At 43.7% G+C, this 17,790-nt stretch overlaps 1 protein-coding gene across 2 annotated transcripts in view; it reads left to right on the top strand.

The window, feature by feature from the left end:
• Positions 1-7,163, top strand: part of LOC111139736 (oocyte zinc finger protein XlCOF6-like) — a 23,006-nt gene extending 15,843 nt beyond the window's left edge. The window contains exons 3-4 of one of the 2 annotated variants that reach the window (XM_022492095.1): positions 3,238-5,452; positions 5,789-7,163. In XM_022492095.1, coding sequence (XP_022347803.1) covers positions 3,238-5,452; positions 5,789-6,047 — 2,474 coding nt within the window. In that variant the 3' untranslated portion in view covers positions 6,048-7,163. Of the gene's footprint in view, positions 1-3,237 lie in introns of both variants that reach the window. The other variant, XM_022492096.1, reaches the window with a different exon arrangement.
• Positions 7,164-17,790: the final 10,627 nt, after the last annotated feature.

Genomic DNA, 17,790 nt, shown 5'->3' with positions numbered 1-17,790 from the left:
AAAAAGGGGGGGGGCGCCTGGGTGGCTCAGTGGGTTAAAGCCTCTGCCTTCAGCTCGGGTCATGATCCCAGGGTCCTGGGATCAAGCCGCATCGGGCTCTCTGCTCAGCAGGGAGCCTGCTTCCTTTCCTCTCTCTCTGCCTGCCTCTCTGCCTACTTTTGATCTCTGTCTGTCAAATAAATAAATCTTTAAAAAATAAAAAAGAGGGGGACGCACCTGGGTGGCTCAATGGGTTAAGCCTCTGCCTTCGGCTCAGGTCATGATCCCAGGGTCCTGGGATTGAGCCCCCCATCGGGCTCTCTGCTCAATGGGGAGCCTGCTTCCCCCTCTCTCTCTGCCTGCCTCTTTGCCTACTTGTGATCTCTGTCGAATAAATAAATAAAGTCTTTAAAAAAAAAACCTATCTTCAGTTTCCGACTCAGATTTTGATTGATCAAGCTGGCTGCTGATGCTCTCTATTGCATTTTTCATCTTCCTTTCCTTTCCCTTTCCCTTCATTTCTTCCTTTCATTCATTCATTCAAGTTGGGGGCAGGGAGAGGGAGAGGATCTCAGGCAGACTCCATGCTAAGTGCTGAGCCTGACATGGGTCTCAATCTCACAACCCTGAGATATGACTGTAGCCAAAATCAAGAGTCGAAACACTTAACTGGCTGAGCCACCCAGCTGCCCCTGCGTTTTTCTTTTCATTCATCATATTCTTTAGCATAACTTTTGTCCAGTATAATTAACATACAGTGTTCTGATTGTTTCTGGTGTACAGTATAGTATACCATGATTTATTTGGTCTTTTTTTATATTTTCTTACCTATATGTTGAAAAATCTTACATTGTTTATAATTGTTTTCCTTATTTCATTGAATTGCCTTTTTCTTGCAGCTCATTGCGCTCCTTTAAAACAATTATTTTGAAGTCTTTGACAGTTCCTAGATCTCCCATTTTTTTGGGGTAACTGATCAGTTACTGTGTTCCTTTGGGATGTCCTGTTTCCTTTATTTTTTTGTTTTTTGTAGCCTTGCATTGATGTCTGTACATTTCATGGAATAGTCCCTTCTTCCAGACTTTACAGAAAGGTTTTGGTGGGGAAGATCTTTACCCATGTGTGGTTGTGAGTGCACCAGCTTGGTGGGGTGTGGCAGTTCCAACTACAGCCTGGTCAGGAGGCTTAGTGTCTGTGCAGCTCTGTTTCCTGAGATCAGTGTCATCAAACACTATAGGAGTCCTCAGTAGCTGAGGCTTTGTGTGTCCACAGTAGTAGAGAATGCTACTGGAACCTCCTGATCTCTTTCTCCCACAGGAATGTTTTGGCTGTGGGGTTCCCTTGATGCCAAGTCCTGCTCTTGAGTGTGTGTGTGTGGTTGTGGTAGCATTGGTGTCTTATGTGCAGGCACCTGTGGAGTGTGTACATGTCTGGGTTCCAAGAATGTGAATAGACATGAAGCAGTAGTGGTTCTAGGGTCTGTTTTGGAATAGCGTGCAACAGCGTTGACTTGCTGTGTGAGATGCAGTTGTACTCTGAGCATTGATGGTGCCTGTGATTAGAGCATGGGTTCCCTCAGTGTCTCTGGGATCAGAGAAGCAGACTAGCCCACAAGGGCCATGGCTCTCATGCCTGAGACCCGGGCACTCAGGTGACAGCCATGGAGTCAGGTTACGGAATGAATATAGGCAACCACAGGGCAGTTGCGGGCTGGGGTCCAGGGTATTGGTGGGGTTGGTGTGAGTGGCAGCTGTGGTCATGGAATGGAGCGACAGCTCCTTTTTTGGTGGAGGGGAAAACTCAGTATATTATTCTGTGGTAGGTCCCCCATGGTGATAGCTATTGATTACCTTAGTGCAAAAGCTGCTGGGGTCTTCTGCAGAGCAGGCCGGTGGGGTCCATGCCTGCAAACGCTTGGACCCTCTGCTGAGTACTCTGTGATGTTCTGCTGCTGTAGCAAGACTTGTTGGCGTTCTCCGCAGCAGAGGCTGCTGAGGTCCCCTGCAGAGTAGAGGAATGCAGTGGCATCAGCCCTTTGGCTGACACAGCCCCACTCTTCTTATCTGCCTACAGCCAGCTGTCTTCACTAAGCCAGTGTCCCCAGTGATCCTTTCTGTGTCGTTATTCTTTCTGTGTTCTCCATCGTGTCTTTTTTTTTTCCTAATGATTTTATCTATTTATTTGAGAGAGAGTGTACATACAAGCAGGGGAGTGACAGAAGGAGAGGGAGAAGCAGGTTCTGCACTGAGCAGGGAGCCCGATGTGGGGCTCAGTCCCAGGACCTTGGGATCATGACCTGAGCCAAACGCAGATCTTAACCAACTGAGTCACCCAGGCGCCCCTGTGTTGCTGTAGCACCCTGATTTAAGCCTGCCAAGGGCAAAGGCTGGTTTCCTCTGCTGTTATACTGACATCACTCACCTTGCCGTCTTTTGTGCTGAATAGCCCGGGACAGTGCTGGCTATTCGTTTGTCCTCTTTCTCCCTTAGGACTTGCATTGTCCATGTCCCATGTAGTTTCTCAAGGCTTACAGGGAAGAATCCTTTGTGTATCACAGGATGGGCAGGACTCCAGACATGACAGAGTGGACTCAGAACGGCGTGGTCCTGGTCAGTGGCTGCAGAGTGTGTCCACATCACACCAGGTCCCTCATGGTGAACCTGTCTTTATTCACCCACATTTTCATGCTATTTCCAGTGACCATGCTTCATTTCTACCTTTTTGTCTCCATTTTGACATTTTGCCGATTTGTCTGTTCTTCTCTCATTATTTCTACTGTGACTTCCAGCACAGGGGTAATCTCTACCTCTCTGGACTCCACATCTCTCCCATTTCTCTCATGTTCATGTATTCCAGCATTGGCTGTGAGATGTTCACGTACCCTAAATTGACGTTGAACAGCAAGTAATATGTTGCAGTTGGATTGTAATGTGCTTGGAGGCATGCTTTTACCCAGCCTCACATCAGTGGTAGCAAAGGTCCCACCAAAGACTTGGCAGAGAAATGAGTTGTAGTCCTTGCCTCTCTTTCTTGTCTCATACCCTGTCTTTGTATCCTTCTCCTGGTGAGGTCTCCACCATTCTGTGACCTTAGGGGCCAAATAATGGACAACGACTGCTCCTACAACTGAATTTCAACTGCTGTGTCTGGAAAAGCATGGCATACACTCCTGCCTAGATAAGATGGATGCCTGTGTGTGATGGGCTCACCCCCTCGCTACGGCGGACACCTATTTCACCAGCGTTTCTCTGCCTTCAGGTTGCTGCTGTGGAGCAGAGGATGAGGAGGCCCCCTTTGCACAGAGTGCTTCTGTGGGCGTTTCACAGACCTGGACGCCCAGGGCTGCTCTGTCTTCCCGGAAGACCCACCCCTGTGAGATGTGTGGTCCCGTCTTGAGAGACATTTTCCACTTGGCTGAGCTCCAGGGGAAAGAAAACAGCCAGAAACGGTTGAGGTGTGGGGCCTGCGGGAAACGATTTTCTTTCGGTGTGAAGTTGGAGCAGCAGCAGCAGCAGGAGCAGCCCGTGGGAACAAAACCATTCAGAAGCCGTGTGGACAGGGCCTCTGCTGTCAAGAGCTGGGGATCCGGTGGTTCGGGAAAGCCCTTTACCTGTGGAGCGGTTGAGAAGGACTTGCTGTCTGGCTCGGGGCATCTGGGGCAAGAGGCCACTCATACTGGGGAGAAACCAAAGGAAATCACCCAGTGCAGGGCAACATTACAAAGACGAAAAAGTCATCACACCTGGGGAGAATGCAAGAATGCCTTCGGTCCCAAACATGTGCTTGTTCAGGACCACTGTTTTGTGTGCAGTGAATGTGGGAAAACATTCAGGTACAAATCTTCATTTGCCATACACCAGAGATACCATACTGGAAAAAGACATCATGAATTTGGTGAATGCGGAAAATCCCTTAGGCAGAGCTCTTCCCTCAGTCAACATGGAAAGACTCACACTGGGTCCAGGCAATACAAGTGCAGCAAATGTGGGAAGTCCTTAAGCCACAGATCTGTCCTCATTCATCCCCAGAGATGGCACGATGGAGAAAACAGTTATGTGTGCAGTGAATGTGCAGAATCTTTTAACCGTGGCTCCGTGTTGATACCATGTAGAGTTCAAACTGGAAAAAGGCCTTTTAAGTGTAGTGACTGTGCAAAATCTTTTACTTCTGTCTCTGCCCTCAGTTATCATCAGAGATCTCACACAGGAGAAAGGCCTTATGAATGCAGTGAATGTGGGAAATCTTTTATATCTAGGTCTGATCTCCGTTATCATCAGAGAGTTCATTCTGGAGAAAGGCCTTACGAGTGCAGTGAATGTGGGAAATCTTTTATCACTCGTACTGCTCTCCGTTATCATCACAGAGTTCACACTGGAGAAAGGCCTTATGAGTGCAGTGAGTGTGGCAAGTCCTTTACCCGAAGAAATAACCTCATTATACACCTAAGAGTTCACTCAGGTGAAAGACCTTATGAGTGTAGTGAATGTGGGAAATCTTTTACCTTTAGCTCTAGCCTGCGTTACCACCACAGAGTTCACACTGGAGAAAGACCTTATGAGTGTAGTGAATGTGGGAAATCGTTTAACAATAGGTGGACGCTCATTCGACACCGGAGAATTCACACAGGAGAAAAGCCTTACGTGTGCAGTAAATGTGGGAAATCTTTTACCTGTAGCTCCACTCTCCAGTATCATCATCGAGGTCACCTTGGAGAAAGACCTTATGAGTGCAGTGAATGTGGGAGGTCTTTTACCACTAGCTCTGCCCTCCGTTATCACCAGAGAGTTCACACTGGAGAAAGGCCTTATGAGTGCAATGAATGTGGGAAATCTTTTATTTCTAGGTCTGACCTCCATTACCATCATAGAGTTCATTCTGGAGAAAGGCCTTATGAGTGTAGTGAATGTGGGAAATCCTTTATCCGAAGAAATAACCTCATTTTACATCAGAGAGTTCACACAGGAGAAAGGCCTTACAAATGTAGTGAATGTGGGAAATCTTTTAACAATAGATGGACACTCATTCAACACCAGAGAGTTCACACAGGAGAAAAACCATATGTGTGCAGTGAGTGTGGGAAGTCTTTTACCTGTAGCTCCACACTCTGTTACCATCAAAGAGTTCATGAAGGTAAAAGGCCTTATGAGTGCAATGAATGTGGGAAATCTTTTACCTCCAGTTCCACTCTCCGTTATCATCAGAGAGTTCACACAGGAGAAAGGCCTTACAAGTGCACTGAGTGTGGGAAATCTTTTACCTTTAGTGCCAGCCTTCGTTATCATCACAGAGTTCACAGTGGAGAAAGGCCTTATGAGTGCACTGAATGTGGGAAATCCTTTAAGGATAGATCACAATTCAATAAACACCGGAGAACTCACACGGGAGAAAGGCCTTATGAGTGCAGTGAATGTGGGAAGACATTTAGCCAAAAATCTTCCCTGTCAATACACCAGAGAATTCATAATAGTGAACGGTCTTATGAGTGTAGTGCTTGTGGGAAATCTTTCACATCTATATCTGGCCTTGGTTATCATCATAGAGTTCATAGGGGAGAAAAGCCTTATCAGTGCAGTGAATGTGGGAAATCTTTTACCAATAGCTCAATACTCATTCGACACCAGAGGGTTCACACAGGAGAAAGACCTTATGTGTGCAGTGAATGTGGAAAATCTTTTACCAGTAGTGCTACCCTCTCTTACCATCAGAGAGTTCATGCAGGTAAAAGGCCTTATGAGTGCAGTGAATGTGGGAAGTCATTTACCTCCAGTTCCACCCTTCGTTATCATCAGAGAGTTCATGCAGGAGATAGGCCTTACGGGTGTAGTGAATGTGGGAAATCTTTTATCTCTAGCTCCAAACTACGCTACCATCAGAGAGTTCACACTGGAGAAAGGCCTTATGAGTGCAGTGAGTGTGGGAAATCCTTCAGGGATAGTTCCCAATTCAGTCAACACCGGAGAGGTCATACTGGAGAAAGGCCTTATGAGTGCAGTGAATGTGGGAAGTTTTTTACACGGAAATCTACCCTCTCTCAACATCAGAGAGTTCACACTAGGGAAAGGCCTTAGGTTGCAGGGAAGGTGTAATTTCCTATTCACTGTAACAACACTGCAGGGAACTCTGAGGAGCCATCTGTCTGCCCTGAGTCTCAGACAGTTGAATGTGCACGGTGGGATAATCCATGTAAGTTTCTATAAGGTAGTAGGAAGCTTGTGTAAATATGTTGCACTTTCTAAACTGTCCAGGGCTCTTTCTGGATTTAGCTCACTGCTAGATTTTGTGACCAAAGCCTTTTCATCTCTCCTGACTGGCAGGTGCACAGGGTGCACCAGTCACCTCCACAGTGTATTCAGGGAAGGTGACCTTTGTTCTCTCGTGAATTGGAACAAATTAGGAGAGACCTGAGCCCTTAGGGTCAGTTTCCCCATCTCCTTAACTACCTTGGGCATGGACCTGAATCACTGATGACCCAGGGAATAGGAGTATGGCTGGCAGCTTACAGAGACTATCTTTTTCAGGGACATGTTAGTTTCATGTGACATTTGCGATGAGCTTTTCCAGCTTCCAAGTCCCAAACATTAACTGTGCTGCACGTGGCTTTGGCTTATGTGATGATCAAGGCCTTATTCTTTAAGTCCTCTTTAATCTTGGATATTCTGCTTACTCTGTGCGGTAGTTTATGTACGGATTTGGACTCAACAAGCATTGCTGGGTGAACTCTTTAGGAGTCTTAAATTGTCCATGCTTCAGGAGGGAGAGGAGGATGGCAGAAAATAGCTTGCCAGTTTGGCCAAATTTGCATTGCTGCTTCACCACCTCTGAAAAACTGCAGGGCTTTCTGGTTTTCATTTGTGATCTGCATGCTTTGTGTTTCGGGAGGAGGCAGATGTGAGACCCTCAGATGCTTCTGAAAGGAGCATGAATTTTTTTCACTTGCTGAAAGGAGGTATCACAGGGGATGTCAGCACTGTTGGGGGCTTATTAACCCCGGCTTTACAAGCAGCCATGTGCCCTGATGGCCACAACCCATTGGGCTGAGGTCACTGGTCGAAAGACCACAGTGGGCAAGAGAAACCATATTTGGTACAGAAACACTGGCTTAACAGGAAGCGGAGACTGCAGCCAACTGGATGGAATGTGCCTCTTCTAAAAATGCATCCGGATGGGGTGCCTGGGTGGCTCAGTGGGTTAAAGCCTGTGCCTTCGGCTAAGGTCATGGTCTCAGGGTCCTGGGATCGAGCCCCACATCGGGCTCTCTGCTTAGTGGGGAGCCTGCTTCCTCCTCTCTGCCTGCCTCTCTGCCTACTTGTGTCTGTCAAAGAAATAAATAAAATCTTAAAAAAAAAAAATGCATCCGGACGAGTTTCTATGACAGTGACTGTAGGATCAGTGTGTACACAAATCTCAGGACCTCCAGGCGTATTTATCTTGTGCAGGTAAAGTCATTGTCAGAGAAAAGAAATAAAAAATAAAGTAATCAAAAGGTTCTGTGGTTTCCTCTCAGTGATGTTTGCCTCAAAGCCACTACCACAGAGGCAGGGAAAAAAGATAAAGGAGGATCTGTATACCTGGGATCTGGCACTTGTGACCAGGAAGCATTCCTGAACTTGTATGTAAATATTCTTCGTTGTTCTCTACATTTGCTGCCACTGACATAATACTCCCATAGGCATGAGAAAGAGATGGAGTCAGTGTGGGGTTGCCAAACCTATTTTCCAAAAAGAGTAGGACACAGACATTCTGTCTTGAGGCATTTTTAAAGCTTTATTGGGGTGTAGTTTATATGTACTAAACTGCATATATTTACAGTATAATTTGCTAAGTTTTGACATAGTTATGAATTTCTGAAACCACAACCATGATAATGAACATATCTGTCACATTGTTTATCTCATGTCCTTTTATAATTTCCCCTGCCCCTACTGGTAAACCAGTAAACCACTGGTTTACTTTCTCTTAAAATAGATGGATGGGTACCTTTGAATTTTTTGAATGTTTGGAGTTGAGTATTTGTTGTTTTTATGTGTCAGAATTACTTTGAGATTCATCCGTGATACTACATGAGTAGTGGGTTTTTTGTTTTTTTGCTGAGTAATATTTTTACATATGCCAGTTTATCCATTTATCTTTGTTTTTTCTAGATTTTGACTATTGAGGATAAAGCTAGTTTAAACATGTTTTATGTGAGTGTATGTTTCTTTGAACTTCTCTTGGTAACATGACGTCTGGGTCACAGGGTAGGTAAATGTTTTACTTTGGATCACACCTTTTGCATCTTCCCAGCAGGTATGAGAGTTCCATTTCCTCCACATTCTGAATATGTGGTTTAGCCAATCATTTTAATTTTAGCCTTTTTAAAAATGAGTTTTTAGTGCTCTCTCATTTTAGTTTTATTTCTGTAAGGATTAATGATGGGCATTTTTCCCAATGCTCATTTGCTGTCTGCATCTTTGGTAAAATGCCTGCGCACATCTTTTTCTTATTCTTTGAGCTTTGGCTGTTTTCCTTTGACAGGACAGTGAAACAAGTGTGTATGTGCTCACATGCACTGAACAGCTGTACCCTTTTAAATTTTTTCTGCATTATTAACATGTTCTCCATCACATTTTTTTTTTTTATTTTATTTGAGAGAGAACAGGTAGTGGGGAGGGGCAGAGGGAGAGAGAGAAGCAGACTCCCTCCTGAGCAGGAAGCCCAGTATGGGGCTTAATCTAGGACTCGATCATGACCTGAGCTGAAGGCAGACGCATAACTGAGCAACCCACCCCATCACATTCTTTTAAAAGATTTTATTTATTTATTTGTGGGAGAGAGCGAATGGGGGGGTGAGGTGGGAGACAGAGGGAGAGGGAGAAGCAGACTCCCGGCTGAACAGGGAGCCCGACTCAAGGCTCAACCCTAGGATTGTGACCCGAGCCAAAGGCAGACACTGAACTGCCAGGCACCCCTCTCCATCACATTCTCCTTAAGTCCAGTTGTTGAAGAATACAATAAAGCCTTGCTTTGTAGTGGTTACTCATTTCCCTGGGTTATCACTACTGGGGTTGGTGGGCCGGAGCAGATGGGGGAAAAGATTGCATCAGAATGGGGCTGGGCTTTTACTTTGAGTCTCAAAGCCTGGCTGGGAGGTGACTTCCCCAAGTCCTGGTCCTTTGCCTCTAAGTTTAATTCCTGGACTCCTGGCCATTGTAAGGACCCACAGGCAAATGCCCCCATCCAGGGCTTCAGTTTCATCCTATGTAAAATGGAACTTAGGAGCTGCCCTATTCCTGGTCCATTGGAAACTGAAGATTTGAGGTGTCCATTCCTGTGTAGTCTACCTGTGGGAAGCATCCTAGATCCAGACACCTATAGCTCTCCCTGTTACCACCAGACCACTGTGGCCCCTGGCATGTCAGGAATCGAGCTTCTCAGGAGCCCCTGATACAGGTCAACCCCCAAAACCCATCTGCAGGGAGGAGGGTCTGCACAGTACTGAGGTTTCTATGGATTCCTGGGAATATCTGGGCAACTCCCCAGAGCTCCTTGAACCTCAGTTTGCTGACTATGACATAGAAGTGATGATTGTGTTTACCTTGGCTCCTGGGAGCATCAATAAAAGTAAAAAAAAAGCACTGAGCCAAAAAATAAAAAACACTGAGCACTTACTCATGACAGAATTACATGGGATTATTAGCTTGTATGTTTTTATATTAAAAAATATTTATATTTCTATAACTTTCCTTTTCGCAGTTTGTTCTGTGCTTAGCTCTTAGTTATTGGCATTTATATTGCATTAGTAATACCCTAGTTTCGTTCATTCTAGAGTGCCACATAAATCAGTATATTTACTGTGGAATTTTGTCCAATCCACATGTGTGATCTAGCTTATTTTCTCTTCTGAATCACTCTATAACTGAGACCAAGAGCATGCTCACTGATTGGTGGATTATCATAGAAATAATTTGATTCATTTTCTTTTCTTTTCTTTTTTTTTTTAAATTGAGAGAGAGAGAATGCCCCAATGGGGGGAGGAGGAGAGGGACAAGCAGACTCTGTGCTGAGAAGAGAGCCCCATGCAGGGCTTGATTCCAAGTCCCTGAGATGATCTGGGCTAAAGTCAGATGCTTAACCAATTGAGCCACCCATTCATCCTGATTCATTTTCATATCTACAGAGAGAGCACTCCTTATGGACCTCTACTTGCCCTAATTGCCAGATTAATTCTCTTCAGATCCTCTAGACAAATTTGATTTATGATGCTTAAATGCACAATGATGAATACTATTAAGGTATGTTATTCCACACAGCAGAGATTCTTGTCACATAGCTATATTTTGGTTCGTTAAGCGTCCTTTATTTTTCTTTCCTAAAAATTCAATGTGAGTTTTACTTATTTAAAACTTAAACTGTTGGGGCGCCTGGGTGGCTCAGTGGGTTAAAGCCTCTGCCTTTGGCTCGGGTCGTGATCCCAGGGTCCTGGGATCGAGCCCCGCGTGGGGCTCTCTGCTCGGCGGGGAGCCTGCTTCCTCCTCTCTCTCTGCCTGTCTCTCTGCCTACTTGTGATCTCTATCTGTCAAATGAATAAATAAAAAAATCTTAAAAAAAAAAAAACTTAAACTGTTTAATATGATGTATGCAACAGATGACCACTTGGAAAAACAAAAAGCATTTTTATTTTAATGAATTTTGTTAGTGTGCACAGGAAAGCTTCCAAATACATTTTTAAAAAATTCAGTGAAATGTGGGTGATATAAAGTAGAAATGGTAAAGTAATATATAACTATGTAAGTTTTCTACAATTAGAATGATTTTGAAACATTCAAAGATTTCAGTCCACTTTAGTTTTGAATGTGTTAATGGTTAATTTTGAAATCCATGAAAAATTTTCACAAATTAATATATTGTATAGTTGTTTCTCCATATACTAGATAATTTTCACAAAAATTGCCTGTTTTAAAGCTTTTCCTAATATTTTATGGCTTATATGGATACTGAAAATCTTATAGCTCTTTTTTTTACATTATATAAGTTATTTTTGCAATTAAAGTTTTTTAGTTGTCTTTGTATTTTGCATCCATTTTTATCTTAAAGTGACAAGCATATTATGTGGTTTTAAATTGGGGTCTTGTTTTGTAATGACTTGCACATTTCAAGCACAGGTTTGTTTAAAAAAATCTTTTTTTCTTTTTTTTTTTAATAAGCTTAGGCTTTTTGTTTTCATGTTAGGGTTGCTGCAGCTTATTTTCTATTTGATCTGAGATATAAATGGAGATTCTTTTTTCCCTTCTCATTTGCAACCCATCTTAATATTTTACTCCATTATCTATTTTCTCTACAAGTTGATAATCAAATCGAATACATATATGTTTATAAAAGTTTACCAATCTATAGATAACGGGTGTTCCCTGGCTATCTCCTGTGTACCACCAGCCCGTTCTGTTTCCTTTCCAGAATATGTAAGATTTCTCAAATGTAAGATTTCTCAAATGTAAGATTTCTCAATAAACTTATATTTATTGCCCTTTAGAACACATTTCTTCTTTTAAAAATTTTTTACATTGAGGTATAGTTGACATGTAATATATTTCAGATGCACAATTTAGTGATTTGAAACATCATGAAATGTTCACTGTATGTGTAGTTACCATCTGTCACCAAACAAAGTCATTACAATATTATTGACTATATTCCCTATGCTGTACTTTTCATCTCTATTACTTGTTTTATAATGGCAAGTTTCTACTAATTAATCCCCTTAACCAATTTTGCCTATCCCCCTACACCTTCCTCCCAGGCAAGGACTAGTTTTCTATGAGTCAGTTTCTCTCCTTTGTTTTTTAAGATTCCACATGTAAGTGAAATCATACAGTATCTTTCCCCATCTGACTTACTTCACTTAGCATAATGCCCTCTACGTCCATCCATGTTGTCATGAATGGCAGGTTTTTTCTTTTTTATGGCTGAGTAATAGTCCATTGTGTATATATATCACATCTTTATCCATTCATCGATGGACACTTTGGTTGGTTCCATATCTTGTCTGTTGTAAATAATGCAATAAATAAAGGGGTGCACATTTCTTTTTGAATTAGTGTTTTGTTTTCTTCAGGTAAATATCCAGGGGTGGAGCTACTGGACTGTGTCATTCGATTTTTGGTTTTTTGAGGATCTTCAATATTGCTTTCCAGAGTAGCTGCAGCAATTTACATTCCCACTAAAAGTCCATGAGGGTTCCCTTTTCTCCACATTCTTGCCAACACTTATTTCTTGTCTTTTTGATACTAGCCATTCTGACTGGTGATATCTCCTTGTGTTGATTTGCATTTCCTTGTTGATTTGTCATACTAAGCATTCTTTCATGTTTGTTGGCAATCTGTATATCCTCTTTGGAGAAATGTCCATTCAGATCTTCTCCCAATTTTTAACTGAAATTTTTAGGGGTCTTTGGTGTTGAGGTATGTGAGTTCTTTATATATTTTGGATATTAACCCCTAATTGGATACAGTAGCTATTATCTTTGCCTTTCTGTTTTGTTGATGGCTTGCTTTGCCATGAAAAAGCTTTTGAATTTGATTCAGTCCTTTTTGTTTATTTTTGCTTTTGTTTCCCTTGTCTAAGGAGACAAATTCAGATAAATATTGGAGATTGATATTCATGCCATTACTGAAAATAGGCAGTTTTGAGTTTCATGGTTTCAGGTTTCATATTTAGGTCTTAAATTAAAAAAAAAAATTAAAAGATTATTTATTTGACAGAGAGAGAGATCACAAGTAGGCAGAGAGGCAGGCAGAGAGGCAGGCAGAGAGGGGAAATCAGGGTCTCCGCTGAGCAGAGAGTCCCATGCAGGGTTCCATCTCAGGACCCTGAGATCATGGCCTGAGCCGAAGGCCGAGGCCTAACCCACTGAGCCACCCAGGCACCCCGTATATTTAAGTCTTTAATCCATTTTCAGTTCATTTGTTCTGAATGGCGTACGAAAGTAGCTCAGTTTCATTTTTTTTTTTCCATGTAGCTGTCCAGTTCTGCCAATACCATTGATCGAACAGATTATCTTTTCCCTACGGCCTCCTTTGTCATAGATTAACTGATAAGTGTGGGTTTATTTTGGGGCTCTCAATTTGAATTAATAGCCCAGGAATATTAGCATTTGTTTGAAATACACAAATTGTCTTTTTTATAGTAGCTGTATTTATAATATCTAATCATTCTACATAAAAAATGGCTTGTATCTATTTTTATTTAGGTCTGCTTTTCACAGTTCCTGATATGTTTTTTTATTTCTTTCAATTATTGTCACATTTCTTATTATTAATTTGTTTTTCAAATTTTTATTTCATTAAGATATTTTTCCTAAAAGACAATTATCATATGCTCTCTCTGGTATGAGGAATTTGAGAGGCAGGGTGGGGGAGTGGGGGTAGGGAGGGAAAAAATGAAACAAGATGGGACTGGGGAGGGAGATAAACCTAAGAGACTCTTAATCTCACAAACAAACTGAGGGTTGCTGGGGGTGGGGGGAGGGATAAGGTGGCTGGGTTATGGACATTGGGGAGGGTATATGCTATGGTGAGCACTGTGAACTTTGTAAGCCTGACGATTCACAGACCTGTACCCCTGGGGCAAATAACACATTACATGTTAATTAAAAAAAAAAAAAAGATATTTTCTCTAAATGTTTAAATAGCTTAAAGCTTCATATAGGATTACCACGAGTTTGGTTTGTTTTTTTTTTTTTTTTTTTTTTTTTTACTTTTATTGCATTTTCCTAATTATCTTGTTAGTATTTCATATGATTTTAAAAGGATTCTAAGCCATAGAAATGTCAACTTTGAGTACTTCATTTGTTCTAATTCATAAATATGTCTCTAGTCTTAGAGCATTGAGTATTCCGGACATATCATCTGTCCTCTGATCCGTATCTCTTATGACTTCCACAATAGACACAGAACTTCTCCGGTAGCAGTTCCAGTCATGCCTTCACACCTGCTTTTTCTTCCCACACAAAAGACAGGCTAGGCTGGCGGTTTCCTGACCACCCCCAACTCCGTTTTACCAGAGCCTTTATACATCTTCCTACCAGTTCCCGACAGAACCCTCCGCACCTGCTTATAATCGTTGCAGGTTTCACACCCTGGTCTTTGGGTTTCTCCGTGGTCTCCAAACTCAAGAACTGGGGAAATGGGTTCATAGGAAACCACAACCCCGAGTGTAAGAGCCTACTTAGCCAGAGGGAGCCATTACTGGGGGACCTACCACTGAGAACATGTTGTAGGAGGCCGGACTTGTAGCTTTCTGTTCACGATCTTCCTATGGGTCCCAGGGCCCTCAGGACGTAGGTCCCCCACCTCGGCCCGCCAGTACAGGAGTGACCCGCCTCACGCTCTCGGTCCCCTGAGTGCAGAATCCTCCCTCCTCAGGTCTCCTCCCGCCTCCCGCCCAGCGGGCCCCAGCTCGGAACCCGCTCCCGCGCGCAGCCGGCAAGCGCCTCCCCGTCCCGGATACGGGGGCCCGGGCCGCATGGACGCGAGCAGGTGGCCGGCGCTCGGGCCTACGGGGTCTGGGTTGGGGGACGGCGGGGAGGGCCCAGGGAACGAGCGCTTACCTCAGCCGGGTCCCTGGGCGCGACCGCCGCCATCCGACTGGGAGGGCGGGGCAGACACCCGGGCGGGCGGTCCCGGTCCAAGCCCCGGCAGCTCTGGAAGGCGTCAGCGAGGCGCAGACCCGCCTCTTTGCCGTGGGGACAACGACTCCCACGCCTTTACAGTCTACTCACTTGGGTCTCGCCCCCGCACGCCCCAGAGCGTCACGGAGGAGGCCGGAAGTCCCTCCCCCGGCGATGAAATACCGCGGAAATGCTTCCATTGGCTCAGCTGCGCGCCTGATCTTCTGGTAATGTAGTTGGAAACCTAGAGGGAGGGAGGGGATTTGCTACAGCGATGAGGCATAATTTTGAGGGAATAAATGCACGGAGATTATTATAAACAAGATAATTCCTGATGTTTGGAGTGCACTTTGGAGCCATGTCCCTAAGACCAAACCAGTAGGTCAAAAAAAAGGCCTCGTGGAAGGAGTCACCTTTTAAGCCAGCAAGTCGTTTGTTCTGTGATCTTACCCAGCTGAGTTTCAACCTCTGCAGGTGTTAATCCAGGTACAGTAGGTGGTGTTGGTCACAGCACAGATGCCTCCTTGCTCAGCTAAAAAATATTCAAGAGCTCTTCTGTTATTAAGAACAACTTTGGGGGGCGCCTGGGTGGCTCAGTGGGTTAAAGCCTCTGCCTTCGGCTCAGGTCATGATCTCAGGGGCCTGGGATCTAGCCCCGCGTCGGGCTCTCGGCTCAGCGGGGAGCCTGCTTCCTCCTCTCGCTCTCTCTGTCTGCCTCTCTGCCTACTTGTGATCTGTCAAATAAATAAATAAAATCTTAAAAAAAAAAAAAAAAGAACAACTTTGGGGATGCCTGGGTGGCTCAGTCAGTTAAGCGTCTGACTCTGGATTGAAGCTCAGGTTAGGATCTCAGGGTTCTAGATCAAGCTCCCGCTCACGTGCGCTCTCTCTAAATAAATAAATAAAATCTTTAACAACAACAACAGCAACTTTAGTCAGAGTCTAAAGATCTATTTTGGAAGCTATTGTCTTAGCAACAAATTCCATATCTTCCAGAGTTAAGGAGGGTTTTTTTTTTCTTTTCTAAAAATTATTTTTATTAACATATAATGTATTATTTGCCCCAGGGGTTCAGGTCTGTGTGTCATCAGGCTTACACACTTCACAGCACTCACCATAGCACATACCCTCCCCAGCGTCCATAATCCATCCACCCTCTCTATACCCCCCTGCCCCCGGCAGCCCTCAGTTTGTTTTGTGAGTCTCTTATACTTTGTCTCCCTTCTGATCCCATCTTGTTTCATTTTTTTCCTTCCCTATCCCCCAAGCCCCCCACTCTGCCTCTCAAATTCCTCATACCAGAGAGATCATATGATAATTGTCTTCTCTGATTGACTTATTTTGCTGAGTATAATACCCTCTAGTTCCATCCATGTCATTGCAAATGGCAAGATTTCATTTCTTTTGATGGCTGTATAGTATTCCAAGGAGGGATCATAACCACTTTCTGATCATAACCGCCTTTACATTTACTCCTATAACCAGGAAAGTATGGCCTTGCCAAGGGAAGCAAATCCTAAGCCATGAATGCCTTTTGGCAGGTATGTCTTGACAATGTAAATCCAGGGGAGTTGATCAATAAGATGTCCTAGTTTGCTTGTGAAAAGTTAGGGACACCATTACATAACCTAAGAGTCATTGCCCAGCTGTGTGGCAGCTATGTAGGCATCCACAGGGCCGAGGAGAATGATAACAACCACAGGGAAAGACAGACCCTCTCAGAGCACAAACCGTTCTCATTAAAGTGTTAGTGTTCATGGATTCATTTGTAGGAATTGGTGTATCTACCCATTCAAGCCAGGAATAATTTAGGTTTTTAGCTCATATGGAAAGAAAATCTCCCAGCATAAAAGAACAAGTCATTCTAAATACCTTGCAAAGATGTTTACTGCTGATGTTTTCTCTTAGTGAGTAGGGGCAGATCTGAGCCTCTTATGGGAAGGCGATGGTGCAAATGTACTAAGACTTACATTAAGTCTGTGTGTCTAATTCGGTACATACAGTTATAATTGAAGAAAGGTAAAAACAAGGCACCAGTTGTTCTGGTCATAAACGTGAAACTTGGTAAGAGACTTCTTCAGGGGCAGCAGGAGTGGGGGTATTAATCATAGTTAGCATTTACATTGGGAATAGAAGAGTAGTTGGTCACAAGGAGTACCAGGAAGTCTCTAGCATCATGGAAAGATTGGGATCTTTGATGATGAATCCAGCAGTCTGAAAGGTTACCCCCTTTCTAACAGCCTGGGAGATACTGAAGGCATTATCTTTACAGGCCAATGCCACAGTAAAGGAAAGAAAATGAAAAAAGATTTCATGCTTAAAATCTGAAGTCTTGATCTGGCCTCTTGGGTGGAAGCAGTCTGCCTCAATGTCAGCTGCTTCTCTTGTTTGTTGGCTTTATTTGAAGGTCTCCAGCATCTATACAGGGCCAGAAGGCAGCTGGTAACTTTAGCTGTGAGAGGTGTATTTAAGGCTCAATGCCCTCTAGTTTTCCATTAGTGTCAGGGGTCAAGAGCACTTGAGATGGTCCTTTGCAATGGGGCTCAAGAGCTGTTTTTCTCTTGTGATGTTTCCAAAATACCCAGTCACCAGGCTCTAGACTACAATTAACAGAATCATTTGAATTGGGAACAGGAAAAGCTGCTTTAACCTGTTGATGATAGGCTTTAGCATAAGACATTAAAGTCTTACAATCACTGGTTATATAAGTGTACTATAACAAGGGATCAGCAGAAAGTGGGATCAACCAATAGGCATTGGGTTACATTGGGTGACTATCTCATAAGGAGGGGGTTTTCCAGAGGGGGTACTACAAATGGTTGGCAGACTCAGAAGCAATTCCTTAGGCCAAGGGAGTATAGTAGTTTCAGCAAGCTTAGAGACTTTTTAAAAAGATTTTATTTATTTATTTGACAGACAGAGATCACAAGTAGGCAGAGAAGCAGGCAGAGAGAGAGAAGGAAGCAAGTTCCCTGCTGAGCAGAGAGCCCGATGCGGGGCTTGATCCTGAGCCGAAGGCAGAGGCTTTAACCCACTGAGCCACCCAGGCACCCCAAGCTTAGGGATTATAAGTTTAAGGATCCCATTAGTTATCTGAACCTTGACTGATGATTGAGAGTGATAGGGACAGTGATAATTCCAAGAGATTTGCAAGGTATTCATTAAGG

Source organism: Enhydra lutris, unplaced genomic scaffold (assembly GCF_002288905.1).
Source record: "Enhydra lutris kenyoni isolate GAN:26980312 unplaced genomic scaffold, ASM228890v2 scaffoldscaffold114, whole genome shotgun sequence".
Taxonomy (NCBI): domain Eukaryota; kingdom Metazoa; phylum Chordata; class Mammalia; order Carnivora; family Mustelidae; genus Enhydra; species Enhydra lutris.
This window is presented reverse-complemented; position numbering and strand designations above follow the sequence as displayed.